Genomic DNA, 25,889 nt, shown 5'->3' with positions numbered 1-25,889 from the left:
TGAATTCCAGACCAACCTGGGTTACCTGAGGGCCTGTCTCAAGCCAAAAAACAAGCAGACTAGCAGCAAGCAAGTGATCAAACAAAGAAAAATACAAGCAAAAAACCCATAATCAATGATCATATGATGTGCATATTTAAATCAATGATCTTATAATGAACGTATTTCAATGAGCAATCATATAATGCACATACTTGAAGAGCATCTCAGTAGCACTTAGCACATTCACAGAGCTGTGATTTTATTCTTATTATTCCAAAGTGGAACCCTGTTCTCCTTAAATGCGGCTCCTCACTCAACCGCCCTTGCTCCCTCAGCTCTAGGTATTTCCCCTTGGTTCCCCTGAACGCGCCCGCTCACCCTTGTTCCTGCTTTGGCCAGTCCATCTCTCTCTGTAGTGCATGACCGTGTGAGTGGGGCTGATCCTGCCTCTTTCACTGTGTCTCTGGAGTCAAGGACAGTGCTGGGCAAGCAGGCAGGTAGGTATTCAGCATCCATCCCAGAGAATGATGTTCTGAGCCCCATCAGGGTCGCTGGCCCTGGAGCTGGCTATGCAGCTGCCAGCTGGCCTCAGGACTCTGGTTTTCCATGACACAAAGGAGGAAGAACTTGGATGATAGTCCCTCTACTCTTAAGTTTTGGCAGCTGAGTTATTCTAGAAAAAGATGAACTTGAGCTGTGGTCCTAGGAGGGAGGGTGTGGGATGTGGGATGCGGGAAGATTTAGAGTGATCTAGAAAACCCATGGCTACAAATACGCACACTCGAAAGTTGTAGTAGCTGTCTGAACTTGTGTAGATCGGGTTCTTTTTTTTTTGGTTTTTCGAGACAGGGTTTCCCTGTAGTTTCTAGAGCCTGTCCTGGAACTAGCTCTTGTAGACCAGGCTGGCCTCGAACTCAGAGATCCGCTTGCCTCTGCCTCCCGAGTGCTGGAATTTAAGGCGTGCGCCATGTAGATCGGGTTCTTACGGTGTCATCTACGCGGGAGTGTGTAGAGGAGCCCCTGCAGGAGCCGCCTTGCTGGACCACTTTCTTCCTTGCTCCAGTGCATAGCAGCATTTGTGCATCACATAGCTGTGTGCCTGCAGGCAAGTGACTATACATCTCTGAGCCTTTCATCTGTAAGACGCTGAGGGAACACAGTGGAGTTTGGCTAGTCAAGAGAGGGGCGTTTGATCTTGAGGCTGGGTCATTTTAGGAGGCTGGGCTGCCCTTGCTCTGGAAGATTGCCAGAATGCAGCCAATGGTTTCCTTGGGTCTCGCAGGTAGTAGGAAGATGAGGAGGACTTCGATTTTTCCTCTCTTCCATAGTGATCAAATTAATAAGAGCCATAGCCTAGCGGGGCTGTTGGCAGTGACTGAGTCCCCCTGCCTGCCTCTTGGCCTGTCCTGCTCCTGGGTGCAGTACTGATGGATCACTACCATAAGAGACATCAGTTTCACAGAACTAACCTCTCCCTTTCAGGAGGCACCCTGGGGTTCACTTCCTGTCTCTCCTGGGAGGAAATTGAAATTCACGGAGAGTCAAAGAACCTCCTTTCACAAGCATCCTTACTGGGCTTTGACAGGAGGTCACTCCTTCCTCTTTGTCCCTTAAGAACAGTGGGAAGGGGACTCTGGGCTGTTACATCACTTCCCGTTGGCTGGGAATCTGGTTTGGAGTTTCCAGTGACTAAAACTGCAACTCTGGAACTTTCCGTTCCTGCAGGGCGCTTCTCCTGGAGGCTTCTCTGTGGGAAAGTGGCATGGCCCTTCTTCATTTCTCTAGAGAGGGGGACTGACAGTGTAAGGGCCCCTGTGCTTTTCCTGGTTCTAATGTCTTTCTTCTGCGGTCCTAGGAAGTTCTGAGCTTTATCTCCCGCCTCCCTGTGCCCTGCTCAGCACCCTTCCGAGCTCATATTCTAAACAGAAAAGCTCTATGGAGTTTTGGTTTCGCCTGCCCTCTCTAGAGCTCATCTAGGTCTCCAGAACAGTGTTTAATAACATTTTTCTTTGGGGGTGCTAGGGCTGAACCTAGAGCCTCATGCATGGGAGGCAAGCACTGTATCAACCAAGTACACCACACTCACCCCAAAACTTGACTTTGTGTTCACATTAATCCCCGCTGTGATTTTTGAACTCTTTGAACCAAGGCTTGATTTTGTTGTTGGTTTGTTTGTTTGTTTATTTTTCCAAGACAGGGTTTCTCTGTGTAGCCCTGACTGTCCTGAAACTTGCTTGTAATCTAGGCTGGCCTCGAACTAAAAAGATCCACCTGCCTCTGCCTCCCGATTAAAGGCTTGCACCACCACTACCTGACTAAGATTTGATTTTTTTTTTTTAATTCCTCATTTTTGTTCTGTTTTGTTTTGTAGTACCGGGGATTGGGGCTGGGGTCACTGCACATGCTAACAAGTGTTCTTCCATCATGCTATATCATGGTACCACCCCAGGCTAGACTGTTCCCAAATTTTGTTTTTCTTTGTTTTAAATGCTTCCCTTATGTCAATAAACTCAGTGGCAGGACTGATGTAGTGGCTCATGCCTTTAATCCTAACACTTGGGAGGTAGAGGAAGGCAGATCTGTAAGTTCAAGGTCAGCCTGTTCTGCACAGTGAGATCCTCTCTTTAAAAATATCAGTGGGATACTTTGTCACAAATAAAAATGCCTTTTAAGGACTGGGAGTATGGCTTGGTGGTTTGGCATGCATGCTGCCCTGGTTTTGAACCCCAGTTCTGCAAAATATAAAAAAAAAAAACCCATCCAACCAAACTAACAAACTCTTTATGAGCTGGAGAAAAAAACTCGGAGTGGAGTCCCGTGAGATGAGGCTCTGGGCTCAGTATCCAGCACCATGACAATTAAAACAATAATAGCAAAAATAAAATTAATATTTTTGAAAAAAATGAAGACAGGTTCTCACTATGTCATCCTAGCTGGCCTGGAACTCACTCTGTAGACCAGGCTGGCCGCAAACTCACAGAAGTCCTCCTGCATCTGCCTCCAGAGTGCTAGGATTAAAGGCATGCACCATCAAGGTTAGTAAACAGTAATAAAGCTGAAAAGTAGCCATTTATGATGAGCCAAGGTCCACTGGGAGGAGGCTTGAACTACGGCATTAACAAATAAGGTCAGGGTCTAACCTGTCTGTCCAAATCCATCTGAAGCCAGCTCCCTGTGAAGGACGAGAGAGAGCAGCCTAGTGGACTTGGCCAGGGAGGTTGGGATTTTCCATGGGAACCCCCATCTATTTTATACCAAACAAATCCAAAGGGAAGCCAGGTGTGCTGGCTCATGCCATTAATGCCAGCATATGGGAGACAGGGGCAGGAGGATTGCTGCACTGTAGGCTAGGCTACTCCACACAGCCAGATCTTGTTTCAAAAAATAAAAGAGGGAATGCATAATTTTGTATTATTGCCAACACAGCTCCTTACAGTTCAGCCCAGTGCATCACGGTTAGCTGAGTGCCGACCCCACGGGCTGCATTGGTCCCTGTGACAGTTGCATAAGGACGGTGACCATGGGTTCATTCGTTCATTCATTAATCACAGACCTATTATTTTTTTTTGTTTGTTTGTTTTTTCGAGACAGGGTTTCCCTGTAGTTTCTAGAGCCTGTCCCGGAACTAGCTCTTGTAGACCAGGCTGGCCTCGAACTCAGAGATCCGCCTGCCTCTGCCTCCCGAGTGCTGGGATTAAAGGCGTGCACCACCACCGCCCGGCCAGACCTATTATTTTTTTCCCACCGGGGTGAGACTTACTGTGCCAGGTGCTCAGGGAATGGCATTGGAGGACATTTTTGGGGGTCCTCCAAGAATGGGGTACCCTGAGTCTGAGGGCCTCCCTACCTTGTGGCCGTCCACTCATCTGCATCAGAGCCTGCTGCCCCGAGCCGGGCAGTCTCTCTGTTTGTGGATGTGGCAGTCGTGGAGAGAGATGAAACTCCCTGCCTGCAGGGGCTACTGTTTTAGATGGAGCGGGCACAGTTCTGCTCCCCGTTGAGGCTCTTGGTGAGGAAGAGATCATCCCGAGCCAAGAAACTGCTGGTACCCAAGGTTCCCCGGGCTCCTGTCCTGTGATCTTCCTCCTGTTGGGTGCAGCAGCCATGTTGAGACCTGGGAGGAGCAGTGGGGCAGGAAGGGCCTCTCCCTCGGAGGCGGCATCTCCAGCGCTAAGCAGAATCCTCTCTTGCCTTCCAGCCTCCTATGTGATCACGGACCTGACACAGCTGCGGAAGATCAAATCCATGGAGAGGGTACAGGGTGTGAGCATCACTCGGGAGCTGCTGTGGTGGTGGGCCATGCGACAGGCCACGGTCCAGCAGCTGGTGGACCTCCTGTGTCACCTGGAACTCTACCGAGCTGCCCAGATTGTCCTGAGCTGTGAGTAGCCGTCTGTCCCTGAGAGGGTCTCAGCAAGGGCTGTGTGTCTGTCTGAAGACCCTGTCTATCTTTTGTCAGTGCAGGGGCTGGAACCAACTTGGACGAGATGAACTCTCTAATCCTGAGATGCAGCCTAGCCCTAGGACCCTTCTTTATCCCATATTGAAATTCAACACCAAATCATTTATTGATCAGATATTATCTGCAGGGCCTGCTATGTACTCTTCTTGGCATTGGGTTTATCAGGAGAAATGCTGACTAGCCAGAGACCTAAAACCTTTTGTATTTGTAATTAAAAAATATTGGACTGGGTGGTGGTGGCACATGCCTTTAATCCCACCCAGCACTCAAGAGGCAGAGGCCGGTGGATCTCTGAGTTCGAAGCCAGCCTGGTCTACAGAGTTTCAAGACAGCCAGGGCAACAAGAAAAACCCTGTCTTGAAAAAAACAAAACTAACCGAGCAACCAACCACAGCCAATGGAGGCCAGGGAGATGACTCAGTGGGTAAGGGCATATGTTGCCAAGCTTTATGACCTGAGTTCTCTCTCTGGGACCCACATGGTAAACGGAGAGACTCCCAAAAGTTGGCATCTGACCTTCCCACACGTGGCGCCTCTCCCCACAAAAGTACACAAATAAACACATTTTAAACATTTAAATCCTGGGGAGCCAGGTAGACGGCAGTAGCAGGAAAGGAGAATAAAGAGATCAAGGGGAAAGTGATGGGGTGGGGACGCTTCCTAGGACTGTGGTCAGGGATGGCCAGTCCAAAGAGAGAGCACCGCGAGAGCAGAAAGAAATAACAGGGGTCGGAGAGCCCAGGGAGGAGCCTGCAAGGAGAGATAGGGCTGGGGGAGTAGCTGAAGGGTAGGGCGCTTGCCTGAGGTGCAAGGCCCTGAACTCCAACCCCAGCACTACATAAGAGAAAAGAGATGGAGCCTCTGAGGCCTGGGAAGTCCCAACAGGCCTCAGAGTTGACCTGTGTTGGCACCGGAATGGCTGCTTGCTGTGCCAGAGACCCTGATGCAGAGCTTGCCTGGATGACTGGAAGTCTTCTTTAGAGAAGGATTGGGGTTAGAGCTCCCCAGTCTCAGAGCTGCAGCCCACATGGGCTTCCAGGGTCACCCTGGGACTGTGCCCACTCTTCAGCTGCTAGGAAACTCCCTGGGATTTAATGTATGTGGGTTTTCACACATGATGACTTTCCCTTTGGGGCTTAAATAGAAGGTGCCTGTTCCAGCAGGAGAGACTCCAGCCAGGCTTGCTTTTGCAGTCCCAGAAATTGTCCCATACACCAAGGCCCTGCCTGCCATGGCTTCCCCAAGGCTCTCTCTCTGTCCTATTTGTAATTATCTACCCTGTCTCCTTCCATGTCCACCTTCCTTCAGATTGGACAGGGTAGTCTGCTTGCCTCACAGCCCTTTAGAACCTTCTAGAACCCACCCTGTCCTGTCCTGAGCTGTGCCAGACCACTGGTCTCCATTCTCTGAGTACCAGCCAGAGAGGCCCGGCGCAAGATACAGCTGGCTGAGTCCATGTCTGGCCCGGACCTTCCTCCTTTCAGGGTCTCAGACCCCACCATTGGCCTGTGAAGGCACCAGCCTGGATGCCAAGCCGAACCCTCTCTGGGATTCTTGAAGTCTTAGTCCTCATGATGGCTGGAACCAAGAGGCATTTCATTTGATCATGTGATCAGATTCCTGATGATTGTGACCTCACTTTTGGTTTCTCTGTATTCTTAGAAAACTGCACTGTGACAGATGCTGAGAAATGATAAGGTGTAAACTGGTACGGTGGCAAACATTTGTAATCCATCACTTGGGAGGGAGAGGTAGGAGACTCAAGAATTCAAAGCCAGGGTGCCAGAGAGATGTCTCAGCTGCTTTTTCAGAGGGTCTGGGTTCAATTCCTAGCACCCACATGGCAGCTCTCAACTGTCTGTGACTCCAGGTCCTCGGAATCTGACACCTTCACACCAATGCACATAAAGTTAAAAAAAATTAATTAATTAAAAATAGAATTCAAAGCCGGCTTTGGTGACATAATGAGTTCAGGGCTAGCTTGGTGCTACATGAGACCTTGTTTCAAAAAAAAAATTCTTTTTGTATTTTGAAAGAATTAATTATAATCTCTCAATGACTCCAAAGGAGGTGAGGAAGGGTCCCCAGAGGTAGGGAGAGCTGCCAGCTCGTATGTGGTCACAGTGGACTTACTGCTGGTCCACTCTGGGGAGGCAGTTGGCCAGCCAGGACAAACCCTGAGATTGACAGTGGCGTCCCCTCGGGATGTCTGATAGCAGAGGAGGCGCCCCAGAGGTTGAGAAATGGCTCCTCCCACCACATCCCCTGGCCATTGACCAATCTAGGAAAAATCTTTACCAAGTGAGGTCAACAAAGACTGTGGCACCAGATTTAAAGAGATACCCTCGTGCGGGGCACAGTGGTGCACACTCTTAATTCCAGCACTTGGGAAGCTGAGACAGGCTGATCTCTATGAGTCTTGGGTAAGCCAGGGCTGCATAGAGAGACCCTTTCTCAAAATCAAACAAACAAACAGCAAAAGAATGGCTGTTTGGCCTGAGGTCCCAAGTTCCAAGGTCCACCGGGTCTCATCTGAATCCAGGGCCCACTGCTCCACTCTTCCATAGAAGCTGAGCTAACAGGGAGGGGTTGGGGGATGGAGGGATGGTGGGGGCCCAACTGTGGGCTCTCTGGTCTTGCTGGAAGCACCACCTCCCAGCCTTTGTGATTAGAGCCCTTCTCTGACCAGACCCTCCTGTTCTGCCTTTTACTCCCCCATCCCCCGCAACACAACTTTTCCTCAGTCCTGATGGCTGAAGCCACCTGAGGTGTGTCCCCACTCCCCTGTCCCCTAGCTGTCTTTGTGAGGTTTTGGCTCTGTGCTCACCACTGATCAAGTCCCCAGGCAACAACTTCCCCTTTCTGACTCTGGCTGGTTTCCATTAGAGAAAAAAAGTTGCCTGCCCCTTCTGAAGGTGAACACCCAGGGAGTGTGTGTGTGTGTGTGTGTGTGTGTGGGTACTCAAGTTCCTGTGTTAAGAAGGCGCAGAGTCCCTTTTTCTAGCCGCAATATTTAATCTTATTTTTGCACTTACCTGCTTAATTATTAACTTGCCCAACTGTAGTTAACTTGAAAAATTGACTTCTACCCAAATGAATTTATACATACATGCTAGACAACTGTTCTTCCAGTAAACTATAGCCCTAGGTATCCAAATGTGTGTGTGTGTGTGTGTGTGTGTGTGTGTGTGTAGTGTGACACAGGTTCTTTCAGTGTCACCTGGATGGCTTGGAACTCACTGTGTAGACAAAGCTGACCTTGAATTCAAGAGATCTGCCTGCCTCTGTGTGTAAATACTTCTTAAAGATAGATTTGAAGGTAGCTAAACTGGGCAGTGGTGGCGCATGCCTTTAATCCAGCACTCACTAGGCAGAGGCAGGTGGATCTCTGTGAGTTTGAGGCTAGCCTGGTCTACACAACGAGTTCCAGGACAAGCTCCAAGAGCTATAGCAAAACCATGTCTCGAAAAACAAAAAAAACAAAACAAAACAAAGATTTGAAGGTAGCTGTATTCAGTGGGACACTTGTCCAGGCAAAGACCTGGGCTCCCAGCACCACAAACAAAAAGCCCCAGCCAGCAGCTTCCATAGAGCTGAGGAGTGTCTCAGCAAACACACTCTGCAGTCAACAGTGTCTTTGTGACCATTATGTGAGCCAAAGGCTCACAGGTGCCGGACTTGCCTGTCTTGAAACCAAAGTCTTTGAGGGGATTGGTTTGTGGGTTTCTGTACCTTCACTTTTTCTCAGCTTTGATTGCCAAGGTCATTATTTAACCTGATAGCCATGAAATATGACAAGAATTGGAATAAATAATTACAGAGGGCACATAATAGGAAGCAGGTCCCAGAAGTACCACCTTCTCCTCCCCCTGCATCCATTCTTGGTCGTCTCCAAGGCAGACTCCAGGCTCTGGTTCACATGGTGTGGGCTACACAGACATAAAGAGCCGAGCTGGGCCTGGCATGGTGGCACGTGTCTGTTTACCCTAGCCCTGGACAAAGGGAAGCAGGAGGGTAGTGAGCTCCAGGCTAGCCTGGGTTACATAGTGAGATCTTGTCTGAATAACAGTCAGTCAGACTAAACTGGGAGGCGGCTCAGTGGGTGAGCTCTCTGTGAAGACCTAAACCACAGGTGCCTCTAAGCTCAGACCTGGCTGGGTGGAGATAAGATGATCCCGGGGCTTGTTGACCTAGCCCCCAAAACCGGAGCTTCAGGTTCTGAGAGAGTTTAAGGCAGTGGTTCTCACCCTGTAGGTCGTGTCTAATGACCCAATCACAGGAGTTGCTCAAGACTACGGGAAAACACAGATATTTACATTACAATTCATAACAGTAACAAAATTAGTTATGCGGTAGTAACAAAAATAATTTATGGTTGAGGGTCAGCACAGCATGAGGAACTGAATTGAAGGGTCGCAGTGGCAGGGAGGTTGAGAGCCACTGGCTTAAGAGAGTAAGCTAGAAAGTGGCATCTGAGGGAAGGCTGTCCTTGTGTCCTGGTGTCAGGAGACCCCTGGGACGTATAGCTTTGGTTTTTATGTAAGGTGACAAGAAGGGAAGGGGGGTGTTTGTGTCCTTTCTTATAAGGGCATGACCAGGAAGCTGCCTGTCCAACAGCCCCTCAAACACATTGGCCAGAACTGCGACCTGGGATCCACTTGGTTGCAAAGGAGACTGGGAAATGCGGGAGGAGGTTACACATAGCAAAAGCATCTTGTTCCTTTGGAGGAGAAGCACCTATTCCAAGGACAGTTAAATCTTTGCCACACACACACCTTCCCATTTGGCCACCTTGAAGCCTTTATACAACTGTCTGCCCACATGTGCCCTGTCCCCAAGGGAGACAGGCCTGGTATCTACCAGTCTCTAGATCGGTCCACCATCTGATGCAATCTGTGGCTCTCCCCTATCAGCTTCTAATGACCCAGTGGGCCTCAAACAGAAAGACGTTATCTACACACACACACACCCCTTCCTGCCAGTACACCCACAATTCACTGCTGGGATGGAGCCGGAAGCCACAGGCCATGTATCTGCTTGCCTATTGCAGTCAGTGATTCCAGTAGGCCCTCTCCTAGCCGGCTGGTGTGGCTCTCCTGGCCAGCCTATCTGGCAGCCCCTGGTTCTTAGTATGTCTCTGGTCGTCATGCGTCCCGACGTCTGTTTCGCTGGAGCCTTGGTTGAGCGGCTTGGATGTGGTTTACTGGTAGAGGGTTTGATTGCATTGCATAAGCCTGGGTCTCAGGATGCTTCTGTGTAATGGGGTGGATGGATAGTAACGATCTCAACACAGGTACACACATCCAGGAGTAGCACATGCACCCGGAGAAGATGCTGTGGGTGGGGAGGACGGTCAGGAGGAGAAGATGGGAGGAATCAGTCTCATCCAGGCAGCTTCCCTGGAGGAATGAACTTGACTTTCCAACTGAAGGCCTGCTCAGTCATTTCTAGACAGAGGGTATAGCGTGTTCACAGATCCTGTGCTGGGCAGGAGGCATGTTTGAGGACCTCTCGAGAGGCCTTTGAATTCCTGATCCTACTGCTTCAGCCTCTTAGATTACAGGTGTGCATCACCATGCCCAGATGGTGAAACTCTGGGGATTAACCTCAGGGCCTCATGCATGCTGGGCAACCATGGTCCTTCTTTCTGACTTGAAAAGAGAAACCTGACATTTGGTGTTACATGTGCTCCTGGTTTCTACAAGACTTTCTCTGTTGATAGAACAAACCAATGTTGTTCAGGCCTCGGAATACATCCTGTTTGTTTTTTTTTTTTTTTTTGAATAAATCTCCAATGAGATTTTATTTTAAGGATTGATTTTGTTTTTAATACAGTGTGAGTACGTGCACACGCACATGGGTGTCTGTGTGTTATGTGGGTAGTTGCCCACGAAGGCCAGAGGCATCCAATCTTTTGGAGCTGGAGTTACAGGGGGTTGTGAGCTGCCTAACAGCGGTGCTGGCAATAGAAGTTGGACAGGTCCTCTGGGAGACTGATACACACTCTTAACTGTTTTGACCTTCCAACCATAGTCTGTAACATGCAATGGAATATTGCTTGATTCTAATGGAAAATAAAGACAATTAAGGTTTGTGGTTTTTTTTTTTTTTTTTTTTTTTTTTTTTTTTTTTTTTTTTTTTTTTTTTGGCCAGATATGGTGGCATGTGCCTGTAATTCCAGCTCCTGAGAGGATGGAGACAGGTTTGCTTGAGAGGTCAAGGCCAGCCAGGGTCCCTTTGGAAGACTATCTTTTTTTTTTTTTTTTTTTTTTTTTTTTTTTTCGAGACAGGGTTTCCCTGTAGTTTCTAGAGCCTGTCCTGGAACTAGCTCTTGTAGACCAGGCTGGCCTCGAACTCAGAGATCTGCCTGCCTCTGCCTCCCGAGTGCTGGGATTAAAGGCGTGCGCCACCACCGCCCGGCAAACAAACAACAATAAAATGAGTTTGAGGCCAACCTGGTCTACAGAGTGAGTTCTGGGACAGCCAAGGCTATACAGAGAAACTCTATCTCAAAAAACAAAACAAAAAGTTTTTTTTCTTTTATAAACAATTTGCCTTTTTGTTTTTTTCTAGGAAGCAATGGAGAACTTTTATTTTGGGGAACACTCCAGTGTTCTGTGGAATGGGGACATTGAGGTTTTACCATTGTACTAGCTGTTTTTCTCAGTGCTGTCACAAGATCCTCAAACAAGCAGCTGGAGGAAGGAAGGAAGGAAGGACTTATTTGGCCCTGAGTTTGAGGGCACAGTTCATCATGGAGGGAAGGTGTGGCACCAGGACCTGGTACTGCACGGACAGCCAGGAAGTATGAGAGAGAGCTGGCGCTCAGCTCCTCTGTGCGCTGTCCAGGACCCCCATGCATGGGACAGTGCTGCCGGAATTCTCAATGGGTCTTTGCATCTCTGTCAATCTAAGCCAGAAAACCCCTCACAGATGCACCCAGGGGAGGGTTTGCCTCCATGGTGACTCTAAATCCCACCAAGTTGATGAGAGCAGGTAGCTTATAAAAAAAAAAAAAAAAAGTATTGATCCCACATAGTCATGAGGTTCTGGGTGTCAACTGAAGGGGTGTGGGAGGTGACTAAATCTTCCTCTCCTTTGGGCCACTGCCGTCTTGTGCCTTTTTGTGGGCGCTGGGGACGAGCCCCTCACGCACTAGGGAAGAGCAGGATAGCCAACTTCTAACCCCAGCTAGAATTTTCTTGCTATGTTTTACAGGGTTTGGGGAGCTGTGTTTGTGCAACTCCAACCACACAGGCTTTGGCTTTGGTTGGTGGGTCAGAGTCACTTCCTTTCTGGATGGGGCTCTTTGAACAGGGGACTTTGGGCAGTTGTTGAGCAAAACAGAAGCGTGTTCCCTTCCTCTTCACGGAGGCCAGGCTGAGCACACACTGGCGACAGGGCTCCCAATTAACTCTAAGGTTTTCACAGCTTTAGGGAGCAACAGAATGTGGGTCAGGTTCATTCTCTGGACCATTGGGGGTCTGACCCTGGAGCTGGCCCTGTGTCGGGTTGAGACATCAGCCCCAGAGTCATGGCCTGTGGACCCAGAATCAACTTATCTGTCATCTGCTATGTCCCACGAGACCCTGACACAAACCATCAGACAAGTGTGTAAACTCACCCCTGTTTACTTTGCTTTCAAAGCAGGAAGCTTCAAGACGTGGTCACATTTTTTTTTAAGGTGCTGATGCCTACCTAGTGTGGGGCAGGTCACCTGATCTCCTTCCCCGAACTGATTCTCCGGTCACTGTGGGGTTTGAGAGTGCTGGAAGGATGAGCACAGGCCACATGCAGTGCCATTGAACTGGGGCACAGTGAGCTTCACTCGTCACACTCTGACTGTGAACTGCGCCGTGGTCTTCAGGCTCCTCCAAGTGTGAGGTTAAACCATCCTCAGAGGCTGCGTGAGTCAGTGTCAGCTGCGTCACACTGCACAACAAACCCTGAGCTGAGCTGTAACCGTTGGCAAGACAGCTCCCGTGTTGCTGAAGCTTCCACTGGAATCTAGGGGTGGAGCAGTTAGGAAGTGAGTCGGGTGTGGTGCGGCACAAACCTCTAATACCAGCAGTTGGGAGTCAGAGGGAGGCAGATCTCTAAGTTCAAGGCCAGCCTGGTCTACAGAGTTAGTTCCAAGACAGCCAGGGCTATATAGATAAACTCTGTCTCAAAAAGTTTCAAGAAAAATATTTATTTTTATATGTATGAGTGTTTGGTTTGCACATATATATGTAACATGTATGTACAGAGTGCCCACAGAGGCCAGAAGAGGGTGTCAGACTCATTGGAGCTGGAGTCACAGAGAGCTGTGAGCCTCCATGTGGGTGCTGGGTGTTAAACTCAGGTCCTCTGGAAGAGCAGCCAGTGTTCTTAACAGCTCACCCATCTCTCCAACCCCTGTGCACACACACACACGTGCACACCTGCGCATACTCATGCATGAGCACACACACATGCACGCACACGTGTACTGTTAAACCACAGATCACAGAGGCAGAGACCAGGTCTGGGGGTTAGTAGGAAAAATCAAAGCAAGGGCCTAGTGAGCTGTTTGTTTTTGAGGTGGCTGCCTGCTCCAGGGTCCTTTAGTTTGTGCCCAATCACTTAGATTGTTTAGCAGGGATCCATCCCAGCTACAGGTCAACTTAGAATTAAAGCAAATACTTAAGTGTGGTATTATTGTTTGCCTTGATACGGTAAAGGGAAGGACTTCCGGAATGTGCTCATAGAATGAGGGCCCTCTGCCCAGTGAGCCGTGCTGAGATTCACCTCCAGGCGGCCAGTAGGGGAAGCCTAGGCCTCCCAGGGTCAGCCAAGGCTTCAGCACAGAAAACTGCCTTTTTTATTTCCACTTAGGGAAGTGGAGCTGAAATAAAGATTCTAGAGGAAACAAGAGTTTCAGGTTTCGTTTTCTTCAGGATGACAGAGAACACAGTTGGGCCTGTATGTGAATGTGTGTGTGTGGGTGTGGGTGTTCAGGGATGCTCATGTGTGTGAGCATCCTTAGAGGATGGAGACTTTGTCCTGGGTACCAGCTAACTGGGAGGCTGTGCCTGCTCCATCTCAGCTCTACCCTCAAACCAAACCGCACTCTGACTCAGTGCGAGTACCTGATACCCTTGAGAATTTAATCCCCAAGGGGAAAAAGATCACTATCCTGAGCACTGGGAGGCCGTCCAGGGGAATTCTGCCCCCAGCCTGCTCTGGGGTGAGGTCATACACTCGCCCCTTCCTTACTCTTGACCTCTGAGCCTGCGGTGGTTGGTGTTCTATTTTCATCTCCCCAGCATCTCTGTCTTTTGGGTGGCTGAAAGAGTGGGTGGGGCTGGGTGGTGGCGGTTTGCCGGCTGAACCAGCTTCCTGGCCACATTCTCTCCCGTTTGGTTTTCACAGTGGGAGAAAGCAAGCAACAATGAAAGACAAATTAGGATGGTTAAAGTCTGTCTGTCTTTCTTTTTTCCTTCTTTCTGTCTGTCTACTTCTTTTTTAAAAAAATATTTTATTCATTTACTTCTTTTGGTATTGGGGATGTGGGACCCAGGGACTCATGCTTGCTTGGCAAGCACTGATCCTCTGAGATGTATCCCTAATCCAGACATTTGAACCTTACACATCTTAGTTATCATTTGCATGTGGAAAGCTTGAGCTAACCCAACGCTCACCCTGCCCGGGGATTTTTCAGGAAGCTGATGGGGCCTGACGTAGTAGAGCCTGACCTGGACTGTCAGCTGACATCTGTGGCTGGGCAAGGCCCTCCAAGTGTCACTAGGTACCCTTGTGTAGTGTTAACCCCAAATGTGCTGACAGGTTCTCCCCAGGCCTTCTCATGATGCCCTGCCAGTGTGTATCCTCCTCCTCCCCCAATCCTGAATGCTGCCATTCAGTGACACATTGCCAGGTGCAGGTTATGGCGAGAAAAGAGGGGTTCTCCCTGTAATGAAAACAGTAAATGAAGCTTTTGTGTGCTTCTGGGTGGAGCTTGCAAAAGTCAGCCATGAACTCCAGGGCCCTTGATGTCCACACCAGATGTGCTTGCACAGAAAGACACAGGTTTGTGCTAAACAAAAAAGTTACAGGGGCTGGGCTATAACTCAGTGGCTTAGTGCCAGGCCCTGGTTTCATTCCCAGCAACAGAGGAAAGAACAAAGTCACCAGGAATAGGAGCCAGAGGTTAAGTATGGATAGAATGACCTTTGATTTCCGTGCTATTTTTGTTGTTTTTTTGAGACAGGGTTTCCCTGTGGTTTGTTTGTTTGTTGTTTTGTTTTTTGAGACAGAGCTTCTCTGTAGCTTTGGAGCCTGTCCCTGGAACTAGCTCTTGCAGACCAGGCTGGCCTCGAAGGAACTCACAGAGATCCGTGTGCCTCTGACTCCCAAGTGCTGGGATTAAAGGCATGTGCCACCACCACCTGGTGACCTCCATGCTATTGATGAAGCTCAGCCAGGTTGCTGTCACAAAAATACCTCTAGCTGGGGAGATGGTTCAGTGTATGAAAGCATTTCTTTGCAAGCCTGAGGACCTGAGTTTAAACCCCCAGAACCTATGTAAAAGCCAGACACCGGCACCAGTGTCTATATTTCCAGTGACCCTAAGGGAGATGGGAGATGGAGAAGGAGAATTCTTAGAGGCCCTCAGGTTAGCTAGTCTGGTGTACATGGCACTCTATACAAGTTCTGGAGTACATGTTTGTCCATATTCACACACACATACCTCACACACACATACACACACACACTCACCTGCTGGTATATGCACATTGTGTATATACACGTTGATAAATACATTGATAAATACAAAATGGAAAAGAAAAGATGCATTATATACTGGTCCCAAGTGCAACGTGAGCACGGATGGTCCTTTGGGTATCATTTCCCACTATTGTGGGCATGGCTTCAGCCCAGAGGCATGGTTGAGGGTTCTTTACCATGGAGACACCAGGCACCTCTGTCCCTTCTGCTTCACATACCCATCGTGAGGTGCTGCCTGTATGCCCTCTAAGACCATGGTGCTCTAGGCTGTCTGGGGGAGGAAGGAACAACACAAGAAAGACAGTAGCAAAGAGTAAAGGCTGGGTAAGCCGTGTGTGGACCAGCCTGCCTCCTGGGGACATCTGCTTTTGGTCACCCCCTGGTTGGGCAGCTTTGTGACAGGTGTGCTCATGAATTGGCAGTCACCTCAGCAAATGGCTTTTGTTGACATTTTGTTACAAAGACTGTGTGCTCCCCTCCTGGGCTTCAAAGCTAGCCTGGGCTACAAGGCACAGACTTTATGGATAGGCAACTGTAGGGAGGTGGCTCATTTAGAGCCCACATATCGGGTGGCACAACCCAACAAAAGTCGTTCTTCAATCCCAGCACTTAGGAGCAGAGGCATAACGATTGGGAGTTCACTCTTAATTGTTGGTTTGAAGCCAACCTGGGCTACAAGAGACCCTTTCTCAACAATCAAACAAACAAAAGGAAACACAAAAAACTTTAGCCCAAATAACAATATAGTAACCAAACCAAAACACATTTCCTAATGACCAGGAAGGAACAATGCCAGGTTCTGGACAGTGTGTCAAAAGAAACCAGTCAGACTGGACTGTGGCAATGGGCAAAGTTTTTAGTATAATGGGACCGTTCTCCTCTGTGCTGTGCTTAACCCAGGGTCCCAAGGTACCACTTATCAAAGGTCAGCCTGAGACGGTGGCTTGAGATTAACATGAAAGACAATGATGTTCTTGTTTTAAGCTGCCCACCCTGCTGGAGGCGGTCGAAACTTCACTCCTGTCCATCTCTGACTCTTGACTTTGTTAGTGTGTGTGTGTGTGTGTGTGTGTGTGTGTGTGTGTGTGTGTGTGTGTTTGAGACAGGTTTTTCTATGCCATCTTATCTGTCCTGGAACTAGCTCTTGTAGACCAGGCTGACCTTGAACTCACAGAGATCCGCCTGCCTCTGCCTCCGCCTCCCAAGTGCTAGGATTAAAGGCGTGCGCCACCACTGCGTGGCTTGAGACAGGTTCTTTCTTGCTATGCCATCTTATCTGTCCTGGAACTGGCTATGGAGACCAGGCTGGCCTGTCTCAAACTCATAGAGATCTACTTGCCTCTGCTCCCAGAATGCTGGGATTAAAGATGTGTGCCAGGCAGTTATTTGAGTGAAGTAATTTACACTTTTCTCCTCTTATTCATATTTCTCTCTGTCTCTCTGTCTCTCTCTCTGTCTGTCTCTCTCTCTCTCTCTCTTTCTCTCTCTCTCTCTTGCTCTCTCTCTCTCGCGCTCTCTGGTCAGTCTCACTACCACCCTGTGCATGGGACTGAACCAGGGCATCACACATGATGGGCAGATACTGTTGCACTGTATCTCCAGCCTCCCCACGCTTTCTTCTTTTTTTTTTTTTTTTTTGTTGTTGTTGTTTTTATTTTTAGGCAGGATCTAACTGTATAGAACAGACTCCTGGTTATCTTACACGTCTTGATTCTAGGATTGCAGGCCTGCTGCATCACTATACCCAACTTCCTCCATCCTCTGGGAAGTGGCCCAGTGTGATCTCAACTGGGGCAGGATGGAGCTGGTGCTTGCTTCTGCTTTCATAAGATGGGCTTTGTATTTGTATTTATATTATTTTATTTTTTGCTTTTTGAGGCAGGGTTTCTCTGTTTAGTCCTGGAAATTGCTATTTAGGTCAGGCTGGCCTCACAGAGATCCTCCTGCCTTGGGGTCCTGAGTGCTGGAATTAAAGGTTTGTGCCATCATGCCGGGCCTAAGACAAGCTTATTTAAAGGAGAATGTGAGCCAGTGAACTGAGGGTAATGTGGGTAAGGGTGCTGGCTGCCACTTTATGACTTAAGTTTGGCCTCTGGAACTCATATAGTGTAAGAAAAGAAACAATTCCCAAAAGTTGTCCTCTGACCTCTGTACATGTACACACATGGCTAAAGAAGTAAATATAATTAAAAATATTAATAGAGGGATGTGTCATGTATGATACAGGAAACTCAGGGAAAAGTCACTCTGATTCCCATTTTGCCTTTGTTGGCCCAAATTCCTGGAACTTCCCAGTGACCTCATTGTGCTTTTGCTCCTAATTGTTCAGGGCCCTAGCCTTCTCTGTTGGAACTCAGACTGGAGTGGGGTCACAGACAGTGGTGGTTTTGCTATTGGGGATCCAGTCCAGGGCCTCTCACTTTCCAAACGAGCACTCGCCCGAGGAGTTAGCCTCCTAGATTACTCCCCCTCTTTTATTATGAAACAAGCTCACTAAATTGCTCTGGTTGGATTTGAACTCTGAATCTCCAAATTCAGCCTCCCAAGTGCTGGGAGTACAAAGAGGATGCAACATGCTTGGCTTATAGAGATGATTAAAGTTTGTGGGGTCGTGCTGGGGTACAGCTCAGTGACAGAGGGCTTGCCTAGCATATTTGAGGCCTTGGCTTCCATCCTCAGCTTCACCAATAGATATTTTTTAAAAATGCTGCATGCACGCAGGTAATTCTATTGACTGCCAGAGATGACTGTGGAGGTTAAGTATGTTTGTCAGCGTCCAGGAAAGCACAGTGCCAGGTGAATTTAGATGTTATCCGTGGTGATCCCAAAGCTTGGGTTTGCAAAACGACTTCCACAGAAATGCTTTGTTTTGAGAGACTCCATTTATTACTTGGAACAAATGATGCTGGGGTCCTTTGACTCTAGCTTGGCCTGATGCTGTTGAGAGACCAAGTAAGTAGGCAGCTGTCACTGGGCCTTCGTGTGTGTGTGTGTGTGTGTGTGTGTGTGTATGCACGCGCACATGTGCTTGTGAGCACACACACGCATATGAGTGCAGGTGCCTTCAGAGGCCAGAGATATCAGATCTCTGTAGCTCGAGTTAGTGTGCTGGTAACCTAATTCTGGTCCTCACACTCTCTTACACTAAGCCATCTTTCCAGTTCCCAAGATTTGTTGCTTGTTTTGCAACAAGGTATTGCTGTGTAGCCCTGGCTGGCCTAGAACTCATAGAGATCCTCTGCTTCCCCAGTGCTGGCGTTAAAAGCAAATGTAGCCATGCCAGGCTTGTTTTAGTGTTTTGCCTATGGCTGTGTATGTGCACCCCCTGCATGCAGTGCCAGAGGAAGATAGAAGGGGGTGTCATTTTCATTGTTTCACACACATATTACCACAAACCAATGGCGAGCCAAGGACCCTGGGCACAGGACTGTGGCCTTGTTTCTTTGCCCTCACACACACTACTCAAGTGCTTTACCACCTCTGAGTTAAGTCCACATCTCTTATAATTTGGATTTTCTCTGAAGCGGTAATATTGGAGAATTCAGACTAAGGAATTTAAACGTTAATCCCAGTGCTGAGGAGCCATAGTGCTCCCCTTTAAGTAACGGGATGTGATGGGGCCAGAGTGGATCCATATTTCGGTCTCTTGCTACCTGGTGATAAAGGAAGGGCAGCTGAGCTGGCAGCAGTGTGGGCAGGAAGGGTAAGCCTGGTCACTAGTGGAAGAGGGGAGAACGCTGTTTGACAGACCTGCGTTGAGAATCTGAACGTGAGCTGGCACGTGCGTGAGCTCCTAACATCTTCTGAGTTTCCCAAACTCATGCTAAGTAGAAGTGAGACTCATAGGAGAGCAGGTGACTTCTGCAGCCAGCCCTATAAGCCGGGGCTGTGTGAACCTCAGCAAATCCCCAAGCTGTTTAGAGATGAACTGTTTAGAGATGAACTGTTCAGTTGTGTGAGTGTGTGTGTGTGTGGGGGGGGTGAGGGGCTGGCCCAGTGGCTGTCTCTAAATATAGCTGTTCTGTAGGATTCACACGTAGGAAGTGGGGAAGTGAAACGGCTGGGCTGTCAGGACTTTGGTACCTGTGGCTCCTGGGACTCAGGGTCTCCTGCATACTAGGCAAGTACTCTCCCGCTGAGCCACACCAAGCTCCCAGGCTGCCTTCGACTTGTTTACATGTTCAGTAAACTGTGCAGCCCTCTCCAAAGCCCAACACCTGGACTCTCACCCTGCTCACAGCGGCCCCGGGAAGGAGGCAAGCAGGCGTTATATTCATGGTCTCCGTTTGGTTTTAATTTATTTATTTGCATTTAGTGTATGTGAGGGTTTTGCCTGCATATATGTATGTGTACAACCCACATACATGGTGACTGCCAAGGCCAGAAGAGGGTGCTGTATCCCCTGGAACTACAGTTACAGATGTTTCTGAATTATCATGTGGGTGCTGGGAATCAAACTTGAGTCTTCTGAAGATTGCCCGTGCTCTTAACCACTGAGCCATCTCGCCAATCCCGATTTATTTTATGAGTGTTTACTTGCATGAATGTGTGCCATGTGCCTGTCTGGTGCTCATAGGAATCAGAAGATGCTGGATGCCCTGGAACTGGAGTTACAGAGAGTTGTGAGCTGCCATGGGGGCTGCTGGGAACAGAATCCAAGTCCTCTGTAAGAGCAGTGAGTGTTCTTACTGCCGAGCCATCTCTTAGCCCCAGTGGTATCCAGGTCTCCTTCTACCTAACTAATCGTGTCAGAAGCTGTGTGTGTGTGTGTGTGTGTGTGTGTGTGTGTGAGAGAGAGAGAGAGAGAGAGAGAGAGAGAGAGAGAGAGAGAGAGAGAGAGAGAGGGAGGGAGGGAGGGAGGGAGGGAGAGAGAGAGAGAGAGATTCAGAATATCAGAGCCAAAGCCCCTGACTTCCAGACCCGCCTCTCCAAGCTCCCCTGGTTGTGGAACTTAACAGTGTCTACCTTGTTCCAGGGAAGCCGGTTCCTGAGAGCACGACTCCTCCAGCCTTCCCAGAGGCTGTGAAGCCAGGCCCTGTGGCTACTCCGCAAAGAAACCTCAAGGACGAACAGGAAAAGGACCAGCCTGTGAAGCCGGGCTCCGCTCTGGGCACAGGTACTCTCCTTTCTCTTCCTCCTCCTCTTCTGGGTTTTAGGTTTATTTTTATTTTATGTGTATGGGTGTTTCACTTGCGTGTATGTATATGGACTGCTTGCGTATAGTGCCCATGGAGGGGAGAAGAGGGTGTCAGATCCCCTGGAACTGGTGTTAGGGATCGTGTGCGCTACTGTGTGGGTTCTGGGAATCAAACCCGGGTGCTATGCAAGAACAGCCCGTGCTCTTAATTGTTGAGTCATTCTTTGCAGCCCCACAGGTATTCATAGGTTATTTTTTTTCTTTTGGTGTGCGTGCGTGTGTGTGTGTGTGTGTGTGTGTGTGTGTGTGCATGCATGCATCAAAACACACTGTGCAAATGAATTAGAAAAGGAGAAACATCCAGGCGTGCCTGTTACCGAGCTATTTGAGAGTCTGAGGCAGGAGGATCATGTGAGTTCAACCCTATTCTGAGCTAGATAACTGGATGGGAAGTGCATACCCGTGATCCAGCTTTCCTCAGTAAGTGAGGGTAGGAGCCCTGTGGCCCAAGGCCTGCTTGGCATGCACAAGGCCTGCCTTCAATCCACAGCACCAAAACCCCCCATCTCTAAATGTGTTAAGTAAATAAATAAGCACATTTCTGGGAGGGGAGGGGAGCTGAGGATGGAACCCTGGGCGTTAGGCATGCAAGCTTTACCACTGAGCTGCACCCCAGCCCCTGACCCTTACCATTTTCATCAGAAGAAAATAATAAGGATTTGTTCAAGGTGGCTTAAGTCCTGGGATTTGAGAACTCCTGTCTCTCGTACTGTATACACGCACTGCAGTCCCAGAGCCTTGCAGAGCACGTTACACGTGTGTCCAGCCTCTTGTACCCAGGCTAGAGCTGAGGAACAATCTGTCAGATGCCAGGAGGATAGCAAGTGGTGACTTCTCTAGGCTCGCTTCTCCACTCCTATAGCCCGTGACCTATAGCTTAAGATCCCAGACCTATGAAACGCAGCTCACTGAGGGACCTGAAGACAGCCAACCATTCTGGGAGAAGTCACTCTTAGGGGCCTTGGGCCTGAGGCCAACCCCCCTGTGCTTGAATTCCCACTCAGCCGCTTCATTCCTCAGTTCCTCCATCTGTAAAATGGGTACAAACAGAGCCTATTATATTCTATTGCAGAGAATCAGCTGGATGTGGCTGTGTCTGCCTGTCATCCCAGCCTGGGATGAACTGGGGAAGCAGAGGCTGGAGGATGAATGCAAATTCCAGACCCACCGGGTTTCTTGTGTGTGGTGTGTGTGTGTGTGTGTGTGTGTGTGTGTGTGTGTGTGTGTGTGTGTGTGTTGGTGGGCAGGGTCTACAAACACCAGAGCTGGCCAAGTAACATCTGCGTCTGCACTAGGCATGAATGAGTAGCCAGTGTTGGTTCAAGCTTCCAGAGTCTGACCTTGGACAGTTTATTTTAGGCATATTTAAATACAGTACAACTTTGGTAGAAAGTTTCCTGGTGATAATTACCACAATAAAGCCTAAAGCATGACTCTATTGAAACTCTTTTGCAAAGTACTGTGACCTCTTCCTTAAGAGTGGATTTGTTTTGTTCAAATCCACTGGGAGAAACCAGAGACTTAAGACTCAATTCAAATTCAGGTTAAGTGCGTTTATTCTTACCGCTAGCAGTTCATTTCTTTCCCTGTATATAGTAATAAAAGGACCGTTTCCTCCCTTTCCCATAGCCAGAGGGAATTTTACAGAGGCGAAGCTGCTGTTAATTCCTCACAGCCCATTATCCTATTCTTCTTTTTAAAAAACAATTTACTTAATTTTACGTGCACTGTTATGAGAGTGTTAGATTCCCCAGAACTCAGTTACGGACAGGTGTGAGCTGGGATGTAGATGCTGGGAACTGAACCCAGGTTGTCTGGCAGAGCAGTCGGTACTCCTAACCACTGAGCTATCTCTCCAGTCCCACCCTTCCCCCTCCCATTATTCTATTCTTATCTCACCTACAGACTACTGGGATGTCCCAGGCATCTCAGAGAAAAGGCCAATGGTCCTCAAGGGATGCCTGACTCAGAACTAAATTTCTTTAGTCATCACAGGGGCCTGTGTCAGTTATTACTCGGTCTGTGCATTCTAATGACTGGGATAGAACAGTTCATCTCTGGGCAGGCAAAAAGACACAGATCACAGTGCCATGCACAGATTCTAGCTGGGTGGGGTTGGCATATGCCTTTAATCCCAGCCCTTGGGAGGCAGAGGCAGGCGGATCTCCTAGTTCAAGGCCAGCCTGGTCTACAGAGTGAGCTCCGGGGCAGCCAGGACTATACAGAGAAACCCTGTTTCAAACACCAAAACAAAGAAAGAAAGAAACAAAAAAAGAATGGATTCTATAGTTTAGGGGCTTAGGGGAAGATCTAGTGTGATCCAGGTCACGGGGCGGTAGGTGAGAGGCAGAGTGAGCACAAGGATCTAGTGCCCTCTACAGTCTTTTTTTTTCTAGTGGGAGTCCTTTTTATTTATTTAATGAATTATTTCTTTAAAATTTTATACATTTTAATAAAATATAATCACATCATTTCTCTCTTCCCTGTCCTTCCCCAAGTCCCTAAGTCCCCTCCCTCCAAATCCTGTCTCACCCAACTCTCACATTGATAGCCTCTTCTACCATTATTGTCACACACAGACAGACACACACACACACACACACACACACACATACATATAAATATATAAATGCAACCTGCTGTCCACTTTTGCTGTTTGTGTGTATGTGGTTATCAGGGCTGACCAATTTTCATAATGCAATCAATCTGGGGGCTTAGAGGCTAATTCTCCCTCTCTTAGTCAGAAGCCTGTAGTTAGTCATCCCAGGGTGTGACTCTGTGTCTTCCTTTCTGCATTAGAATATCTATTCATGTTGCCATTATTCAAATCTTATTTATACAGTCATTTATACGAGAGGCCATTTCACAGCGGACTCTCTGGCATTTTAGTTCATACTGTCTTTCTGTTCCCTCTTCACAAAGATCCTGGGCCGTAGATGGAGCTGTGATGTGGATGCATCTGTTGAGGCTGGGCACCTCACAGTCTGTTGATCTGTGTGCTGTGTCCAGTGCCCTCTACAGTTTTTATATCTAGTTCCAGACCAGGGCTGCGTAGTGAGACCCTGTCTCAAAAAGGAGGAGAGAGAGAACAGACATGGGGGATGGAGGTACAAATGGGGACATGGACCACCCGGGACGGGACAGGACAGTTTACCTTAGGTCGTGGAGTCTGGACTTTACCCTGTGACTGAAGATACTAAAGGAAGGGAAGAAGACATGCGGCCTGTGAATTCCAATTAATGGGATTCAGGCCCGTGCCAGCCTGCTGTTCCTTTGCCAAAGTGAGAAAGACCATGAGCGGGGAGGTGGGGAAGAATGGAGAGGTCACAGGTGCCCCTCTGTCCCTTTACCTTTGTATGGCTCACTTTCCTGAGTGCCCTGGGGAGCAGGTTTATCCCTGCAGTCCCTCCCACGGAGAAGGAAGTTACTCTTGTGTATTTGTAGTTGGAAACACGAGTCATTCTTTCCACGTATCACAGATGCCTGTCAGCCCTGGGAAAGCCCCGGATTCCAGGACTGTGTGCTACCGAGGGAAGCCAGTGTTGGAGGAAGTTTTTATTGTAAAGGAAATGTTCAGGCACTCAGGGCTGTGTTTCGGAGGCTTTTCTGTAGAGATGAATGGGCCCTCAGTGTGTCCCTGTCCTTCCATGAACCTGTGCAGCGTTCAGCAGACTGAAGTCACACACTTAGGCTCTCTGTGAGTCAGCTGTGGCGGCTATGTGTGGTGCTTGTGGTGCAGTGTGTGTGTGTGTGGGGGGGGTGGGGTATGGTTTGTGTGTGTGGTAACAATGTGTGTGTGTCGTGTGTGTGTTGTATGTGTCGTGTGCGTGTTGTATGTGTTGTGGGGTGTGTCCATGGCTGCTTCATCTGCTTTGTTGCTGTGCCTTGCCCCTCCATCTTTGAAAACTTTGAAGACTGGGAAATCCCTGCGGGTAGTGGTGACACACAACTTTGATTTTGGCACTGGGGTGTAGATGGACGCTGTAAAGTAGGCCACAGTAGTTTAGAATTGAGGATAATAAAGGTTCTTTCTTTAGGGGTAGACTCACAAATCACAGCCCTCTGCACGAGTGGGGAACAGGAACTGAATCCAGCAGCAGAAAGAGAGAAAGAGAGAGAGAGAGGCCATGCCCAAGTGGGATAGTATCTTAAAGGCTATTGACTGAAGCACCTTCCCCTTTTGTCTAATTCTAAGCCTAATACAAAGCTATTCACAATAAGAACCAATATCAAGTATAAAAATTAGAATTACAACCAGCATAAGCAATATCAAGCAAGAAATATATGCTAAATGTTTCAATAATTATTCTATCCTAAGGAGTTTAAGTCTTGTATTAGAAATGGGTTGGCTAAGTCATGAGAGGAAAGTAACTACGACTATCTAGTCTTCAACCCCATTGTAGATCTGAGAAAGGAAATAATATTACTTGAGTAGATAGGAAGTGCAATCAAGAAACTTCCAAAATGTGCAATAAATGACTGAGATAACTGGCTATCTGGGTAATCACCCAAAGTCTCATTTGCAACGTTAGAGCAACCAACTTTGACTAAGGCCTAGGGTAACTGATAGACCATTTTCAGAGGCAGGAAAATCTTCAAAACTGTCTTACCCTGTCTTGGCAATGTTTGGCAGTCTTTTTTCTTATATCCTGCTTGTTCAGTCCAGACACTGTGCATTTTGTCAGTGGTTTAGGCAGGGGCAGTTCTTTGCCCAAAGGCCAGTTTTGCCAAGAAGAAAACGAGCTCCAAGTGGAGTGTCCTCGGTGTTCACATCTGCTCCTGGCAGCACCAATCAACTTCTAGAGGAAGATGGGCACTGAAGAGCCTCCTTATGGAGTTTGTTAGTCATTTGGGCAAGAAACTGCTCTTTCCTGGACTGTTTGACGTTATGCTGTATAAACTGAACATGCAGAACCCACAGAAAAATGACTGTTGAAGTTGCCTAAAGAAGGCATTTCTTTCAAGATTTCTGCTTCATGAAAGAGTCTGCCAGACATTCTGCAGGACACAGAAAAAAGGTGACTGCCAGGCAGTGGTAGCTCACGCCTTTAATCCCAGCACTCAGGAGGCAGAGGCAGGCAGATCTCTGTGAGTTTGAGGCCAGCCTGGTCTACAAGAGCTAGTTTTAGGACAGGATCCAAAGCTACAGAGAAATCCTGTCTTGAAAGAAAAAAAAAAAAAAGAAGCTGCTTTGGGCCTGTGGCAGGGCAGAATAGAGCTAGGTGGGAAAACTAAACTCAATGCTGGGAGAAAGAAGGCAGAGTCAGAGAGAAGCCATGTAGCCACCGAAGGATACAGACACCAGCCGAACCTTACCAAACCACGAGCCTCATGGTAAAATACAAAATAATAGGAATGGGATAATTTAAGATGTAAGAGTTAGTTAATAAGAAACCTAAGCTATTGGCCAAGCAGTGTTGTAATTAATATAGTTCCTATGTAATTCTTTCAGATCTGGGTGGCCAGGAATGAACAAATAGTCTCCATCTACACTGGGGG

At 48.3% G+C, this 25,889-nt stretch overlaps 1 protein-coding gene across 1 annotated transcript in view; it reads left to right on the top strand.

The window, feature by feature from the left end:
* Irak2 (interleukin 1 receptor associated kinase 2) overlaps positions 1 to 25,889 on the top strand; it is a 53,438-nt gene that overhangs the window by 4,503 nt on the left and 23,046 nt on the right. Inside the window, exons 2-3 of the mRNA XM_038319073.2 lie at positions 4,181 to 4,363; positions 20,169 to 20,309. Of these exons, the coding sequence (XP_038175001.1) occupies positions 4,181 to 4,363; positions 20,169 to 20,309 (324 nt within the window). The remainder of the gene's footprint in view (positions 1 to 4,180; positions 4,364 to 20,168; positions 20,310 to 25,889) is intronic.

Source organism: Arvicola amphibius, chromosome 2, assembly GCF_903992535.2.
Source record: "Arvicola amphibius chromosome 2, mArvAmp1.2, whole genome shotgun sequence".
NCBI lineage: Eukaryota > Metazoa > Chordata > Mammalia > Rodentia > Cricetidae > Arvicola > Arvicola amphibius.
This window is presented reverse-complemented; position numbering and strand designations above follow the sequence as displayed.